The sequence below is a fragment of the Halichoerus grypus genome, chromosome X, assembly GCF_964656455.1.
Source record: "Halichoerus grypus chromosome X, mHalGry1.hap1.1, whole genome shotgun sequence".
Lineage (NCBI taxonomy): Eukaryota > Metazoa > Chordata > Mammalia > Carnivora > Phocidae > Halichoerus > Halichoerus grypus.
Window position 1 is genome coordinate 51,907,961 of NC_135727.1, and position 14,567 is coordinate 51,922,527.

General features: G+C 39.4%; 1 protein-coding gene and 1 long non-coding RNA gene across 7 annotated transcripts in view; one reads left to right on the forward strand and one right to left on the reverse strand.

Annotated features, from left to right (window-relative positions):
* The window catches only part of LOC118553187 (protein diaphanous homolog 2), a 951,294-nt gene extending 947,796 nt beyond the window's left edge, over positions 1-3,498 (reverse strand). For 2 of the 3 annotated variants that reach the window (XM_078064454.1, XM_078064452.1), the window contains exon 1: positions 3,109-3,496. In XM_078064454.1, coding sequence (XP_077920580.1) covers positions 3,109-3,240 — 132 coding nt within the window. In that variant the 5' untranslated portion in view covers positions 3,241-3,496. Of the gene's footprint in view, positions 1-3,108 lie in introns of all 3 variants that reach the window. The other variant, XM_078064453.1, reaches the window with a different exon arrangement.
* Positions 3,499-3,618: 120 nt separating this feature from the next.
* The window catches only part of LOC118536170 (uncharacterized), a 69,302-nt gene continuing 58,353 nt past the window's right edge, over positions 3,619-14,567 (forward strand). For 3 of the 4 annotated variants that reach the window (XR_013444651.1, XR_013444650.1, XR_013444649.1), the window contains exons 1-2: positions 3,621-3,771; positions 4,809-4,881. This is a non-coding gene — a long non-coding RNA (uncharacterized LOC118536170). Of the gene's footprint in view, positions 3,772-4,808; positions 4,882-14,567 lie in introns of all 4 variants that reach the window. The other variant, XR_013444648.1, reaches the window with a different exon arrangement.

Consider the following 14,567-nt stretch of genomic DNA (forward strand, 5'->3'; position numbering starts at 1 on the left):
AAAATACAAAGCTTTACTACTAATGCATTATTCAAAATGTGAGAAGTTCAAGAGAAGACTGCCTTCAGTAAAAAGAATCAAAAAGGGTCATTATGAGAATTCACAGATGAAGAAAATTAAACTAAGTTCTGTTAAATTTTGATTTAGTCTTAAACAGAAGTCATTAAAGTCTTGAAATGTCACTTTGAAAAATATTATAATACCCATCAAAAAAAAATTCTAATACCCATCAAAAGGTTGAGATATAAATTAAAGTAGTTCCTCTCAACAGAAAACATACATTCCTTCTCCAGTTTTCCAGAACAATGAGGAACTAAATGAAAACTGAATCACAAGCCTTATACTGTAATGAATCCACTATAACTATTGTTACTTTTTCTATGTAATGGAAACTTTCATCTTAGCTAATACTATATATAGACATTATCTAATTATCTTCTTTTTACTCCCAGATGAATAATATTCAATATCAATCATTTGTGTGATCAGTACTATTTTCCTTCTCCCTTCATCACTGACCTCCTCCCCTCCCTAGTAACTTGGAGTGGAATCAACTGGCATTTCCTTTACCCTCTCTCTTTGGTAACCTAATAGTTCTTAGGCTTCTATCGGTGACAGGTGCCTATGAGAAACTGATGAAAACTACGACACCCAGAAAAATGAATGTACCTACATACACTCAAATTTTTTCATACAATTTCAGGAGTTTAAGAACCCCTAACCCCCACAATCACCTACACAAATAATTTCTAAGATCATATAGCTCTCTTTTATAATCTCACACAACTCCTTTATATACATATACAATTAAGAACTATTACAGTGATTAATGACATAATACTCAAAATAATAAAATTAAGTCTAGATAAAGCTTTATCTTACTGGCAATATTTTAAGTTAAGAACCGCAGATGAACTCCATCCTAAAAGGCTTTAGAAGAACATGTTGAGCACTTCAATAAGACAACTTAAAATAATGAGTAAGGCGTTTATTTAAAAAAAAAAGTCTACCAAGTCTTGTTGTTTGGTCAACTTGCTTGCCTTAAAATGTGCTGAAATGTCTTCCTAAATTTTTTATTAACTCTGACACATCTGCTTGTAAAATCATGTAAGGCTCCGAAGTTAATCTGAGCAAAAAAGAAAGTTCCAATTGATAGTAACAAACTCTTGGATTCAAATACGTGTTCTACTATATCAAGCTGTGTTCAACACTGAACGCTGTTAGCTAGTAAGTGAAAGTGATACCATCTCATAACGATCTAGTTACCTCGTCAAAGCAAGTAAAACATAAAAGATGAAACAGGACAAATACCAAAGGGAAAGGAAGAATATAATCAAAGTGTTATTACTAACAGAGATAAGTGCTTTCTTGAAAGTGTAGTTCCTAAAAGTAGAAGCTTCTTGCTGGATGTACCAAACTATTCGTGGACACTGAGTTCACTTTTATTTTTGCTGAAACTTTTAATCATTGTTTAAATCACAGTTTTGTACTGGGTCAAAATAAAAAAAAGGAAACATTTACCACAAACTGATAAATTTCAAAATCATATCAGAATTTTTAAATATATTAAACTTTGGTGATACACTCACAAAACTTTTCTTAAGTTTCATGATGCTGGGGGCACCTATTAAACCCATTAACCCTCTGCCAGCAAAGACAATTCACAAAAAGCAGTTTCTTCATTTGCAAATACTAGGTTAACAGGACATCTCAAGTAAGCAAGTTCTCAATTTGCCTCAAGTTAGGGTGGAATTGATGAGACTTTAAACTGTTCATTTTATTCTACCCCACTAAGTCCCTTCCCTACACAATGGAAATCTGTGTATTTCCTGAAATAATACTTTGACCAGTAAGGACAATCCATAATTGAAAGGCAAACTGAAAGCAAGAGAGAGAAGTGCAACAGGTACATACCAAATGATCAGATGCCATAAGAAAAGGCTTTAGTAATGTCACTAGTCTCCTCCCCTATTACAAACAAGTTGCTGGTTAAAACTGAAAACTAAATGTGCAACATGTGCTTGTACTTCAGAGTCAGAGGAAGAACCTTCAAACAGGATTTATTTGCTGAATCTGTGCAGGAAAACTATTTTCCCTCATGCCACCCAAATTATAAACTTTATTGATAAATGTCTGCATATTTGCCATGGTTGGGAAAAACAGACTGTAGTCAATATATTTTGTTAATGCTACCAGTTTTTAAATTTCACTATTAAACCATTTTCATATAAACTAAAAAAAAAAAAAGAGGAACCCTTTTAACTGATGAGTTGAGGAAACTCCAGTATTTCCCAACCTAATACCAGGCCCCATAGATTACATTCCTCGGCACATTAAGTCAGTGGCAGGAAATGGACTGCTACCACTGGTTCACACACTTTCAGGGCAATGAAACTTGTGCAGTCTTAACGGCTTTTGAGCGTTCTTAATCAACTAAGTGGAAGTACTGTAATGACTCTATTATATACACAACAGTTGGTGGTACCTCACCCAGCCTCGAACTCCCACGCTCCCCCCACTTTTACAAATGTTTCTTGGGTGAGCACAAGGAAGAGGCAACGGGAAAAAGCGCACGTAGGCGACTCTTCCTTAGATTTCTGGTAAAGTACAAAGACTAGGAGCCTACGCTTTGTGTTTTTAAGGGTGAGGCTGGTTTGTAAGTCTGTGGGTGGGCTCCCAAGTATCTGGATTGAAAAGAAAAGAGGTTCCCCTACCCGGACACTAAGTATTAAGAGTCAAAACCCAGCAACTGACTGAGGTGGGAAAGAAAGGAATCGCGGGAATATTCGTGCCCACAAGTTAGACAAACAACAGACCCTACCCAGGAACTCGGAGTCTCCCCAAGTTGGGGTGGGGCCTTTCTCCTTTCCGCACTGCCTCGCGGAATGGTAAGAGTGAGAAAGGGGTTAAATGGGGAAGGGGGTGCTCTTCCGCCCCCACGCCGTCTCCGCGCCTCGGCGTGGCCGCTCCTTGAGCGGCTCCCGGAGTAGCACAGCCAGATCGCGGTTAGCCTTGGGAGGGGGCCCCGGGTTCCCCCGTGCGCAACAGCCGGAGGATCCCGGGGCTCTCGATGTCCCCAAGGCCGGCGGGGACTGCGGGAGCACTCACCAATTTGGGTTTGTTTTTCGTTTCCTCTTCGTTGGCGGCCCGGTTCCCCGCGCTCCGCTTGTTGCTCCGGCCCCCACCGGGTTCCTCGCTGCCGCCTCCCGCTCCCGACGCCGCCGCCCCGGGCTGCTCCATCTTTCTCCGGCCTTATCACCTGTGACCTGTAACCCCACCTCTCCTCAACTTGGGGAAGCCCCTCGGGGTGGTCCCGCTGCCCCAGCTGATTCGGTATCACCTCTTCCTGGTGAGAGTGTGTCTGCCTGGGGAGCTGCCGATTTCAGGCTCCCGGTTCCCAGGCACCCCCGACGCAACACGCCTTTGCCACTACTCGGCGCTGGGGCAAGCCCTGCCTCTGAGCAGCTGCAATTACCGCGGTCGCTGGCGCCGCCGCCCTCAGGGCGGTGTTTAAGGGTGGAGGGAAAGTAGGTGCCTATCTCTTTAAGAGGGCCTCGACACACGTGATTCATCAAAGTACCCGCAGTCAGCCGCCTGGGCGCGGAAAGCTGCTTCCTACTCCCAGTGCCGAGCGGGCCCCAGCTACTGAGCATGCCCAGCGCAGCGACGGGCGCCGGAGGATAGGAAAGGACTTTAAGCTGCGGTTAAGCACTGATTTCACTTCCTAGGGGCTCAGCGTGAAATGGAAGGGAACTAGCCAAGAGAAAGGAGGTATAGCCCATTTTAGAGATGGGGAAACTGAGGCCCAGAAGGATTCAAGTATGAGTTTAACTGGCAGGTGTACCTGAGTATCCGCTTCCCCTAGTGTAGGCCAGAGCACCTTCCCCACGGACGCCTTGCTGGGGGTGTGGTCCTGCTAGGCTCTGTGGGAGGGGTAGATTGGCAAGACAGCTGGCATCGTATAGGAAAACTACCATTGGGAGCACTGATTAATTGCCTAGACAGACTGTATGGGTCAAAGTGGACAGAGGGGGGTGCTTTGTATTGCCATGATTGCTTTGAGATCAAAGAAATACAGTCGTTCCTTTATTCCCATGCTGCTGGGTAGTAGAAGCAGCAGGCATCCACTACCTAATCTTGGGGGAAGGGGGAGCAGTTAAGGCTCTTTAGCTAAAGCACCTATAGAGAGCTAGCAATTGGATTGAGTGCTATTTTCAGTTTCTGGGACTAGTTTAGGTTTAGGGTTGTTGTGGGGAGTAAGATCATGTGTGTCAAAGCTTTGTTTAAAACGTAAATCTCTACACAAATGCTAGGTGTTTTTGTGCAGCAGCAGCAGGGTACTGTAAGCATCGTTAGTCTTTAGTGCTTGTCTTGTCAGGAAGAGGCCCAGGCTATATTTCTAACATCTTTTTTAAACAGGGCCCTCTAAAAATAGTGTTCACACTGAGACCATTGCAGGGGCAGAGCAGGATTTGAATGAACCACCATCATAGAATAAGAGCACATATGCTAGCGAAGCCTGAAGTGTAACCTCAGATACTAAGTCTACTAACATGTCCATATGTCTGTTAGTCAGATATCTTCAGGCTATGACTTCTTTTGCCCTCCCCTTCAACCTAAATTCAACTATGGCGAATCTAATTTGTTTATGAGCATATTTATTGGGAGTGCACTACAATAAATTTGACCATGCTATAGATGTGATGAGGCAATTAACTGGGACAGTAGAGTGAAAAAAACATAATATTATCTAAAAACAGTTTTAATCCTGGCTGTCATTGTCATTAACTTTCTTTTTAATCATGCAGGTGGTAAACTACCCAAAAACAACACAGAAGAGGAAATACATGCTCCCAGACAGGGTGGACAAGGAGCCCTAAGGTAAATTTGCTTTGTCTAAGTTTCTATCTTAAAATTTGATGTATATTTTGAACTCAACTCACTATATGCACACAAACACATATGTGATTTAACTTAAATGTTTCCCCTCCTGAAAAATTGAGTAAAAATGCATGCTACAGAAAGACATGACCTGTTTACCCAGTGCTTTCATCCAATTCCTGTTTAAGAGATGTGGGTATGGGTGAGAATCCTCCAAGCTCAAACATGGATCAATAATCTGCTGCATGGGTATTTATTAAGCTCCCTAGAGTATACCAGGTGCTATACAGAGTGTTCTGGGTTAGAAGAATGAAGTGGACACACTTTCTGCCCTTTAGAACTTCATAGTCTACCGGGAGAGACAGATGATTAAAGAACTGCACTTCAGGACAACAGATATGAACAGGGAGCTCATAGAGCACATGAGGGAGGTAAACCACCAGAATGTCAAGGTTCCAAGACACCTTCCCAAAGAGAATGATGTTTGAGCTAAGTCTTAAAGGTATAATTAAAGTTAGTATTTGTTGATAGCCTACTAAATATTAGGTACTTTGCTAGGCATTGTGGATACAATAGTGAACAAGACAGATATGGCTTGCTCTTATAGGGCTTTCAGGCTATTGGAAAGCATATTAAAACTGTGTTGAGCAATTACAAGGCAAAGAAAGGGGGAAGAGCATTTCAGGCAAGGGAAATGACAATAGCATGTGCAGAGACCCTATGGTTAAGAAATTGAGGGCATCTGGGGGGAGAAGGCTTCTGTTGCCAAGAGAAAAAGTGGAACAGATAAGCAGTTTCCAGATCATGAAGGACTTTTAGGTCTCATTAGTGTGGTTTTAAAAGGGAGAAGGCGTTGTAATACAAATGGCCTGTTTGGAGTATGTAAATAAACTTGAAAATGGTTTGACATTATTTGAATATAAGGTTGGGTTTCACTATCCTCAGGCCAAGTGAAGCTACATTTGAAATCCAGTTAGAGGTATGTGTAAAAGGTGCATAATCTTTACTGCAAAAAGTGAAAAAATCTCTTCCTGATATGGCTTACATTTGACTTTACTGTGATTACCTCGGCCCCATCTTAATTCTTGATGTTTGTTTTTTAGCATTTTGCTTCAGTTAATGTAAACAGTAATTAAACAAACACCCTTCCTTCCTACATCAAGGTCATTGGTCTCTCTTGGAAACTAATACATGAAAGAAACCACTACTGTCCTGCAAGGATTTGTCCACTGATTATGAACCAGGCACCTCACCAAGTACAGTCCTAGGGCTGATCTCACTGCACATACATTCCTTTGTTTTTACCTTCCTGGGACACACAGATAGCTTGGTGGATGGAGAGACCTCTTTTCTCTCATGCTGAAAAAAGAAGGAGGCTACTAACATCAGTCGAGATACCAAAAGTTTATGTTAGACCCGCTGACCTTGTAGTCTCTCCCTCTCGCTTCTCATGAGTTTAGCATCCAGTTAACATTAAAAACTGAGCCCTAGGCGAAAAGAAAGATAAAAGGCTGCTAGGTTCTGTCTTTCTTCAAATTGACCTTAGAGTCATTTGTTACCCCAGAGGTTTCTGATGAGCCTCATATTATCCCTCTTGCTTTCTGTGTCTCCCTTCTGCTGAATGTTCTCTTCTAAACGATCTGGGTCATTAATAAAGAAATGAAAGGAAACGTGGATTAGACAGAAATGAGAAATAACCCCCTTTAGGGTCATGGAAAAACATTTGTGATATAAAATTTGCCTAAGAGTAAAGTTATTTTAGTAAGTTATTTATTAAGCATATACTATGTGCCAACACCAAAATAGATGTACAGAAAAAAAATACCAGACATTCTGCTATAATGTTACATATGTCTTCCTGAAGAATCTCCTGTTCTATAGAATTGCACACTGGGAAAAACAGGGATTCTAGGGAAACATGGTTAGGGAAGATCACTTAAATCCAGTGCAACTTTATAATCAGAGCACTAACGAAAACAAGTACGATTTAACAAGGTTAAATCTCCACTGGCATTTGCTCCATCATCACAACCCTCAATGCTTGGTAGCCTTCATGCTTCTTCCTTCCTGATGTGGATCCTCAAGGGCATTAACTTTTAATAGATATTATCTTTATCAGAATTAAAAATCTAATTGAGGGGTGCCTGGGTGGCACAGTCAGTTAAGCCTCCGACTCTTGGTTTCGGCTCAGGTATAGATCTCATGGTCCTGAGATCCAGCCATGTGTTGGGCTCAGCAGGGAGTCTGCTGGAGATTCTCTCTCTCTCCCTCTCCCTCTGCCCCCCGACTTGTGCTCTCTCTTTCTCTCTCTCAAATAAATAAATAGATCTTTTTTTAAAAATCTAAAGAGTACCCAACTTGTTAAAATCTGTGGTAAAATGTCTTCACAACTTCACTACCAGTAGTCACAGCTTCACCAGATAGTTTAATGTAAGGAACTTAGAGGTTGTTGAAGCCACTATACCAGTCATACTGAAGGGGCAGAGTCTGGTGCAAGATTCTTCTTTTTTTCTTAAAGTCTTCATATATTGCTAGGATTTATGCTTAGTTGTGAGAAAGCTTGCTCCTCATCACCTCAAAATTTAAAGTGCTAAGAAAATTCACATGTGAACCAACTGGACATCCACATAATTCTTCTATTTACCAATTGCTAATGTGCTGTTTGTGGTACACAAACATTTGTAATAAAACAGACTGTGAAATGGAAAATCCCTGCCATTAATAGCTATAAAATCTACTATAAAACAACAAATTTGTGAAAAGGTAAGAGAAAATCAGCTGCCTAAATTGGAGGTACTGACTCTAAATTCAACATAACATGGTAAAGGGGTGAGATTGGTTGGACCTAGAATAGATGAAGAAGTTCTCAAGGAGAAGGTAGAACTTGAGCTGCTGAGGTATGAAGCAGAAATCAGATGTGAATAGGCAAAGCTAAGAAAGGAAGTAAGGAAAAGACAACATATAGAATGGTCTGGAAACAATACTGACCAATGATGTTGAGGGGCCAGTGGGGCTTGAGTAGAATGATAAGAACATAGATGTTGAATAACAGTAGGAAACATGGTTGTCCTACTAGCATTTTCCCAGAATGTAAACAGATTTGAATGTAAGACACAGTGGTAGTAATGCCTAAAGACCTTTAGCAGGAATGTTATAAAATAAAGAAGTAAGGAGCTGGTCTGGCAGTGGCATGCAGAATAACTTTTTTTTCTTTTTTTAAATTTAAATTCAAAAGTATAGTATTGGTTTCAGGAGTAAAATTTAGTGATTCATCACTTACATACAACACCCAGTGCTCATCCCAACAAGTGCCTTCCTTAATGCCCATCACCCATTTATCACATCCCTCTACCCATCTCCCCTCCATCTACCCTCAGTTTGTTCTCAATAGTTAGGAGTTTGCCTCCCTCTCTGTTTTGAACTTATTTTATTTTCCCTTCCCTAACCCTAACCCTTCCCCTATGTTCATCTGTTTTGTTTCTTAAATTCCACATATGAGTGAAATCATATGGTATTTGTCTTTCTCTTACTGACTTACTTCACTTAGCATAATGCACTCTAGTTCCATCCACATCATAGCAAATGACAAGATTTCATTCTTTTTTATGGCTGAGTAATTTTCCATCATATGAATATATATATTCATATAATGGTGTATATATACCACAACTTCTCTATCCATTCTTCAATCTGTGGGCACATGGGCTGTTTTTGTAATTTGGCTGTTGTTGATAATGCTGCCATAAACATCAGAGTGCATATATCCCTTCGAATTAGTGTTTTTGTGTTCTTTGGGTAATTATCTATTAGTGCAATTGCTGGATCACTGGGTAGTTCTGTTTTTAACTTTTTGAGGAAACTCCATACTGTTTTTCAGAGTGGCTGCACCAGTTTGCATTCCTACCAACAGTGTAAACGGGTTCCCCTTTCTCTACATCCTTGTCAATACCTGTTCTTTCTTGTGTTGTTGATTTTAGCCATTCTGACAGGTGTAAGGTGATATCTCATTGTAGTTTTGATTCATATTACCCTGACGATCAGTGATGCTGAGCATCTTTTCATGTGTCTGTTGGCCATCTGTATGTCTTTGGAAAAATGTTCATGTCTTCTGCCCATTTTTAACTGGATTATTTGTTTTTTGGGTGTTGGGTTTTTTTTTTAATTTTTTAAGTAAACTTGCCACACGTGGGGCTTGAACTCACAATGGGTGCTGAGTTCGGTAAGTTCTTTATAGATGTTGTATACTAACCCTTTATCAGATATGTTATTTGCAAATATCTTCTCCCATTCTGTAGGTTGCCCTTTAGTTTTGTTGATTTTTTCCTTCACTGTGCAGAAGCTTTTTATTTTGATGAAATAAGTCAGTCAGAGAAAAACAAGAACCATATGATTTCACTTATATGTGGAATCTAAGAAACAAAAGAAAGGAGCAACAGGGGAAAAAAGAGAGGCAAACCAAGAAACAGACTGTTAACTAGAAAGAACAAACTGTTACCGGAAGGGAAGTAGGGGGATGGATTAAGGATTAAGGAGTGCACTTGTGATGAGCACCAGGTGTTGTGTGGAAGTGTTGAATCACTGTATTGTACACCTGAAACTAATATTACACTGTGTTAACTAACTAGAATTTAAATAAAAACTTAAAAAAATAAAGGAACAAACTGTTTCTCTCCACAGATTATATACAGGAGACAAAGGAAAAGAAAGAGTAGACAAGAATTACTAAAATGTTGGCCCAAGGACATAAAAACCTAGTAGCAAACTGGGAGATAGTATCTCAAGGTATTTGTCATTTGCAGACAGCCATGCCAAGGAGCCTGGTACCCAAAAACTAAAGAGACTAATTACAGCAGGACAGGAAAGCTAAGAAGCTTCCTGTAGTCACCAACAGGAAGAGTCTGGGCAGGCTGGTAAAGCAGAATGAAGGGTTGTGTAACGGTAGGCAGTAAGCAGGCAAACAGCTAGACTCTAGAAGTCCAGAATTGGATGTCCTGGCAGGCAGGCAGAGAATAGAATCCAGTCTGCTGGCAGGCAATAGGCAGATAAGCAGGAATCCACTGATGGGGGATTGGGATTAAGAAACAAATTAGCAGTCTCTTAAACAGTCTGGCAAGACACTGCTAAACAAGGCAGGGCACCAGACCTAAAGAAATTGGCATAACAGATGAAATCTACAAAGAAAGGCAGATACCGGTGAATAAAAGATGGCAACAAAGACACCCAGTTTGTTTAAGTGGTCTGTGAGATCACAGTAGGACCAGAAGGGATAGGTCCACTTGATGCTAAGCCACAAACTATTGAAATACTCCTCCTTGAATCCTCTCTGACTAGGAACAAGATCGGTCGCAGTGAAGAAAAAGTAGACAACAAGAAAAAGCCTGGAAAAAATAATGACCAATAGCAGTCACTTACCTGAAGTAAAGGTTAATGTGTTCAGTTGTGATGATTACAGGGATTGGGGCTGGAAGCCAGGCAGCTAAAACATAGCCCCACAAAAATTAGTCCAAAAGACTATGGTACCAATTTCTCCTTTTGGGGGAAGTGTTGAGACTAATAGAGACTGAGGATTCCCAGAATCATACCACCTATGGTTTTATACAGTATACTGAAAACCAACCCTTTGAATTTTATATGGAAAATATGCTTCTAACAAGGAACAGACTTCCCTATTAACCAAAGTCCCAAAGCAATTTTTAAGAGTGGCTTAACAGATCATAAATGATAATTGTCCAGTCTATAAGTTAGTAAGACATAGGTATAGTAATAAACAGTGAGGGGAAAACTTTCAATTTGCTTGCTAAACTATGTGGATCAGAGAAACACACATTGGTGTTAATAGGGATGCTATTTATTTAAGAAGCTGAGGGGTTTTTTTTAGAAAAAAATCAGTATGTATAAACAGTGTCTTGAAGATAAATGTAGTTCAAAAGTGAGACTAAAATTATGCAACTAAAACCTATTGCCTCTTTTACTTTGTGGTTTATTTTCTGACCTTTTCAAAATATAATCAATCATGAAAATTGAAGAAGACATGTTTGACATCTGTAAATAATAACTTGTTTTCATATCTAGGTATCAGTAGTTAGGCAAGTCTTAGAAAAAGGTTTATTTTGGGGCAACTGGGTAGCTCAGTCAGTTAAGTGTCCGACTCTTGATTTTGGCTCAGGTCATGATCTCAGGATTGTGAGATCAAGCCCATCTTCTCACTTTCCCTCCCCTTCTGCCTCTCCCCCCCACCCCAACACATGTGCATGCACTCTGTCTAAAAAAAAAAAAAAGGTTTATTTTGTTTTATATATTCTCCCACATAAATTTTAGCAGCTTTATTGAGATATAATTCACAAATCATACATTTCGCCCTTTTAAAGTGTACAATTCAGCTTTTTTAATATATTCACAGAGTTGTATAACCATCACTGCAATCAATTTTAGAATATTTTCATCACACCAGAAGGAATCTTGTCTTTAACCATAACCCCTCCTCAGTCCTCCCAAACCACACCCCTCCCAACCCAAGGCAACCACTAACCCACTTTTATGTCTCTCTAGATTTCCCTCTTCTAAGCATTCACATATAGAATCTTAAAATGTATGGTGTTTTATTAACTGGATTCTTTCACTGAGAATAATATTTTCAAGGTTCATCCATTCCACATCAATTTTTATTTGTTCATTATTACCTGTTTGTTCCTTAGCATAAATACAAATCAGTTGTTTAAGCCACCTCCCCTGCTATACACACAATAACAAGCATATACCTACTTACCATTCCAAAGAATTGATATTCTCATGTGAACACCAATCTTGTCCTTCCTCTCCTGGCAAAAGCAGGAAATTCAGGGTTTGATTTTGCTATACAATGATATAAGAATTTTTTTCTGACCCAGAGCCTGATGTATGGAAATGACCACAAACACCATATTTAATCAAGTATACATTATGTACCAGAACAACTCTTAGGAGTTTATATAGACTAAACAGGACAACCCATTAACCGATTACATTAAATTATATATTACCTAATACAGTAGTGGAAAATATATAGTTCTTATCCTACTTATTTTTAAGTCTTCCGTTCCAACATATTAGAAGCTAAATGGCATCTACATTGGCATCAGATTCATTCAGAAAGCCTTCTTTAAGATATGCACGTGAATTTTTAAGAAAATTTTTGGAAAAGACTTTTAATCTACAGAATAAAGCTTTTGCATTGCAGGTAAAGCTCTATATGTGATCCTACAATAATATATAACTGTCATTAGATTACTTTTTTTTTTACACTATTTTTTGTGATTAAATATGATATAAGACTATAAAGTAATAAGATTTTAGCTAGCATATTAGAACTTATACATATCATTTGAATTATATTAACAAATATTGAGTAGTAAATATGTCTAGGGCATGGTGCTAAGGATAAATGAATGATAACACTCTTCATGATCTCATTTGGCTTAGGATATTGTCAAGGCAACTGACAAGAACTCATCTGACTGCAAAAGAATATTACGGAAGTCTATAGGATGGGGAAGGTTTTGTTTTTTTTTACAAGGTTTTCTTTTTTAAAGATTTTATTTGAGAGAGAGAGAAAGAGAGACAGAGACAGAGCATGAGTAGGGGGGAGGAGGCCAAGGCAGAGGGAGAAGCAGACTCCCCACTGAGCAGGGAGCTGACGTGGGGCTCAATCCTATAACCTTGAGATCATGACCTGAGTGTAAGGCAGATGCTTAACCAACTGGGCCACCCAGGTGCCCCAAAAAAGGGGAAGGTTTTATGGAAAGGCTATGCCTTTAAATATAAGTAGGACCCCCAAAAGTTGGAAATTAGAGGAAAGGGCTTTTGAGGGAGAGGGAACAACATGAGCAAAAGCTTAGAGAAAGGAAAATGTGGGCTGGGTTTGGAAATTGATTAGTCATCTAATGGAGCTGGAAGGTAGGTTTTATGACTGTATAGTGGGAGATAAAGCTGGGAAAGAGGGGCCAAATCAGGAAGACTTTGAATGCCATTCTGATTTTATTCCATAACTGTGGAGAGTTGCCAGAAATATATGAACAGGAAAAACACATGATTAGACCTGTATTTTAGGAACAGTGCTCTGGCATTGGTATGTAGAATGGTTTATAAGATAACACACTGGAGACAAGGAGATAAATTAGGACACCACTTTCAAAAGTCATTCTCTTATTGGAGAATGAGTACTTTCGCTCAATCTGACTGCCAGTTATAGGAACCTGACCTAGTGCAGATATCCAAAATAGTCCAGAAAAGGAGGAGGTAGAAAAGTGAGCCAAGGCAAAAATCTGCTAAGAAAAACCAAGACTCAAAAAATAAACATAGTGCAAAGGTCTAAAGTAGTCCTGTTAGATTTGGCTTATAGATTCAAGAGTTTGCAAGTTACAGCCAGGATCATAACTAGGTGTCTTAAGGGAGGAAGGAAAATCAATGGTAAACAGCCTGGAGGCATCCATAACTTGTTGTTTGGTGGATATGAGATGCATAATTGAGTTGGGCTGGTTCAAGGGACCCAAGGCAGTTAATAAGATATTTCAGTGATAGACATGCAATAATAAGACAGTAAAAGAAAGTATGGAAAGATAGGAACAGACTTCGCAGATCATATTTATAGGATCTACTGACCTGATATAGGAAATAAGGGAAAGGGAAAAGTAGAAGATAATTCTGAGGTTTCAAACCTGAGTTACAGGGAGAGTGATAATTTTGCAATGCAGATTGAGAATCAAAGAGGAGAAATATATTTTGAAAAATATAATGCTGAGTTATGTATGAAAGATGCCACATTTCAGGTTCCTGCAAAATATGCAGATGAAGACATCATTAGACATCAGGTCTTACGTTTCTGAAAAAGTTTGGAGATAGATTATTTAGAGTCATTTACATAGCAATATTAGTTGAAGATGTGGTAGTAGGTAAGATCACCAAGAAAGAGAGTGGGGAGGGTTATGAAAACCAAAGAAAGAAGTTTGTTGAAAGCTCATTTTAAGTGTGGACAAGGGGAAAGTACTAATCCAAGGATATAGCTTAGCAGTTTATTACTCATGGTAGGTTCTGAGATTTCAGTTCAGTGTGACAGGAATGGCAATGATACCATCATACTAGAATGCAGATTGGGAATCTGAGAGGAGAAATATTTTTTATGCGGGATGGCTGGATGCTAAGAAAAAAATTCAGACAGGTAAGATGGGATCTAGGAAAGTGCAATAACAGAGACCATACGTTAATTTTGAAGAGATGATAGCCAGCAGAAACATCAGAAAGGAGGAGGTCTTTGATGACATTAAAAACAAATCAGGAAACCAATGAGCAGATTTCTTTTCGGAAACAATACACATTTGAAAGACTATACATACATTAAAATAAAGCTAACATTGCTCAGAACTACGAGATCGCTTGCTTTCAGAAACAGTTCACCAGCCAAACAAGAAAAAGTCTAGTTTTTTTCATAGAGCGTACTTGCTCTTGACATATACGTGTGTTTCTGTCAGCTTCTTTCTCTTTTACTTGTCTCTCTTCTTTCTTCCCTCCTTTCTTAGTTCATTATCCTTTCCATCTTGCCAGATGTAGTAATGTAAACCCTTCACTCCCTGTTCCATGAAAGTCTCTCGTGGTGTACTGGGACCAGATACAGAGTAGAGGGTCTATATAGGGTAGAGACAAGTCCAAGGTGC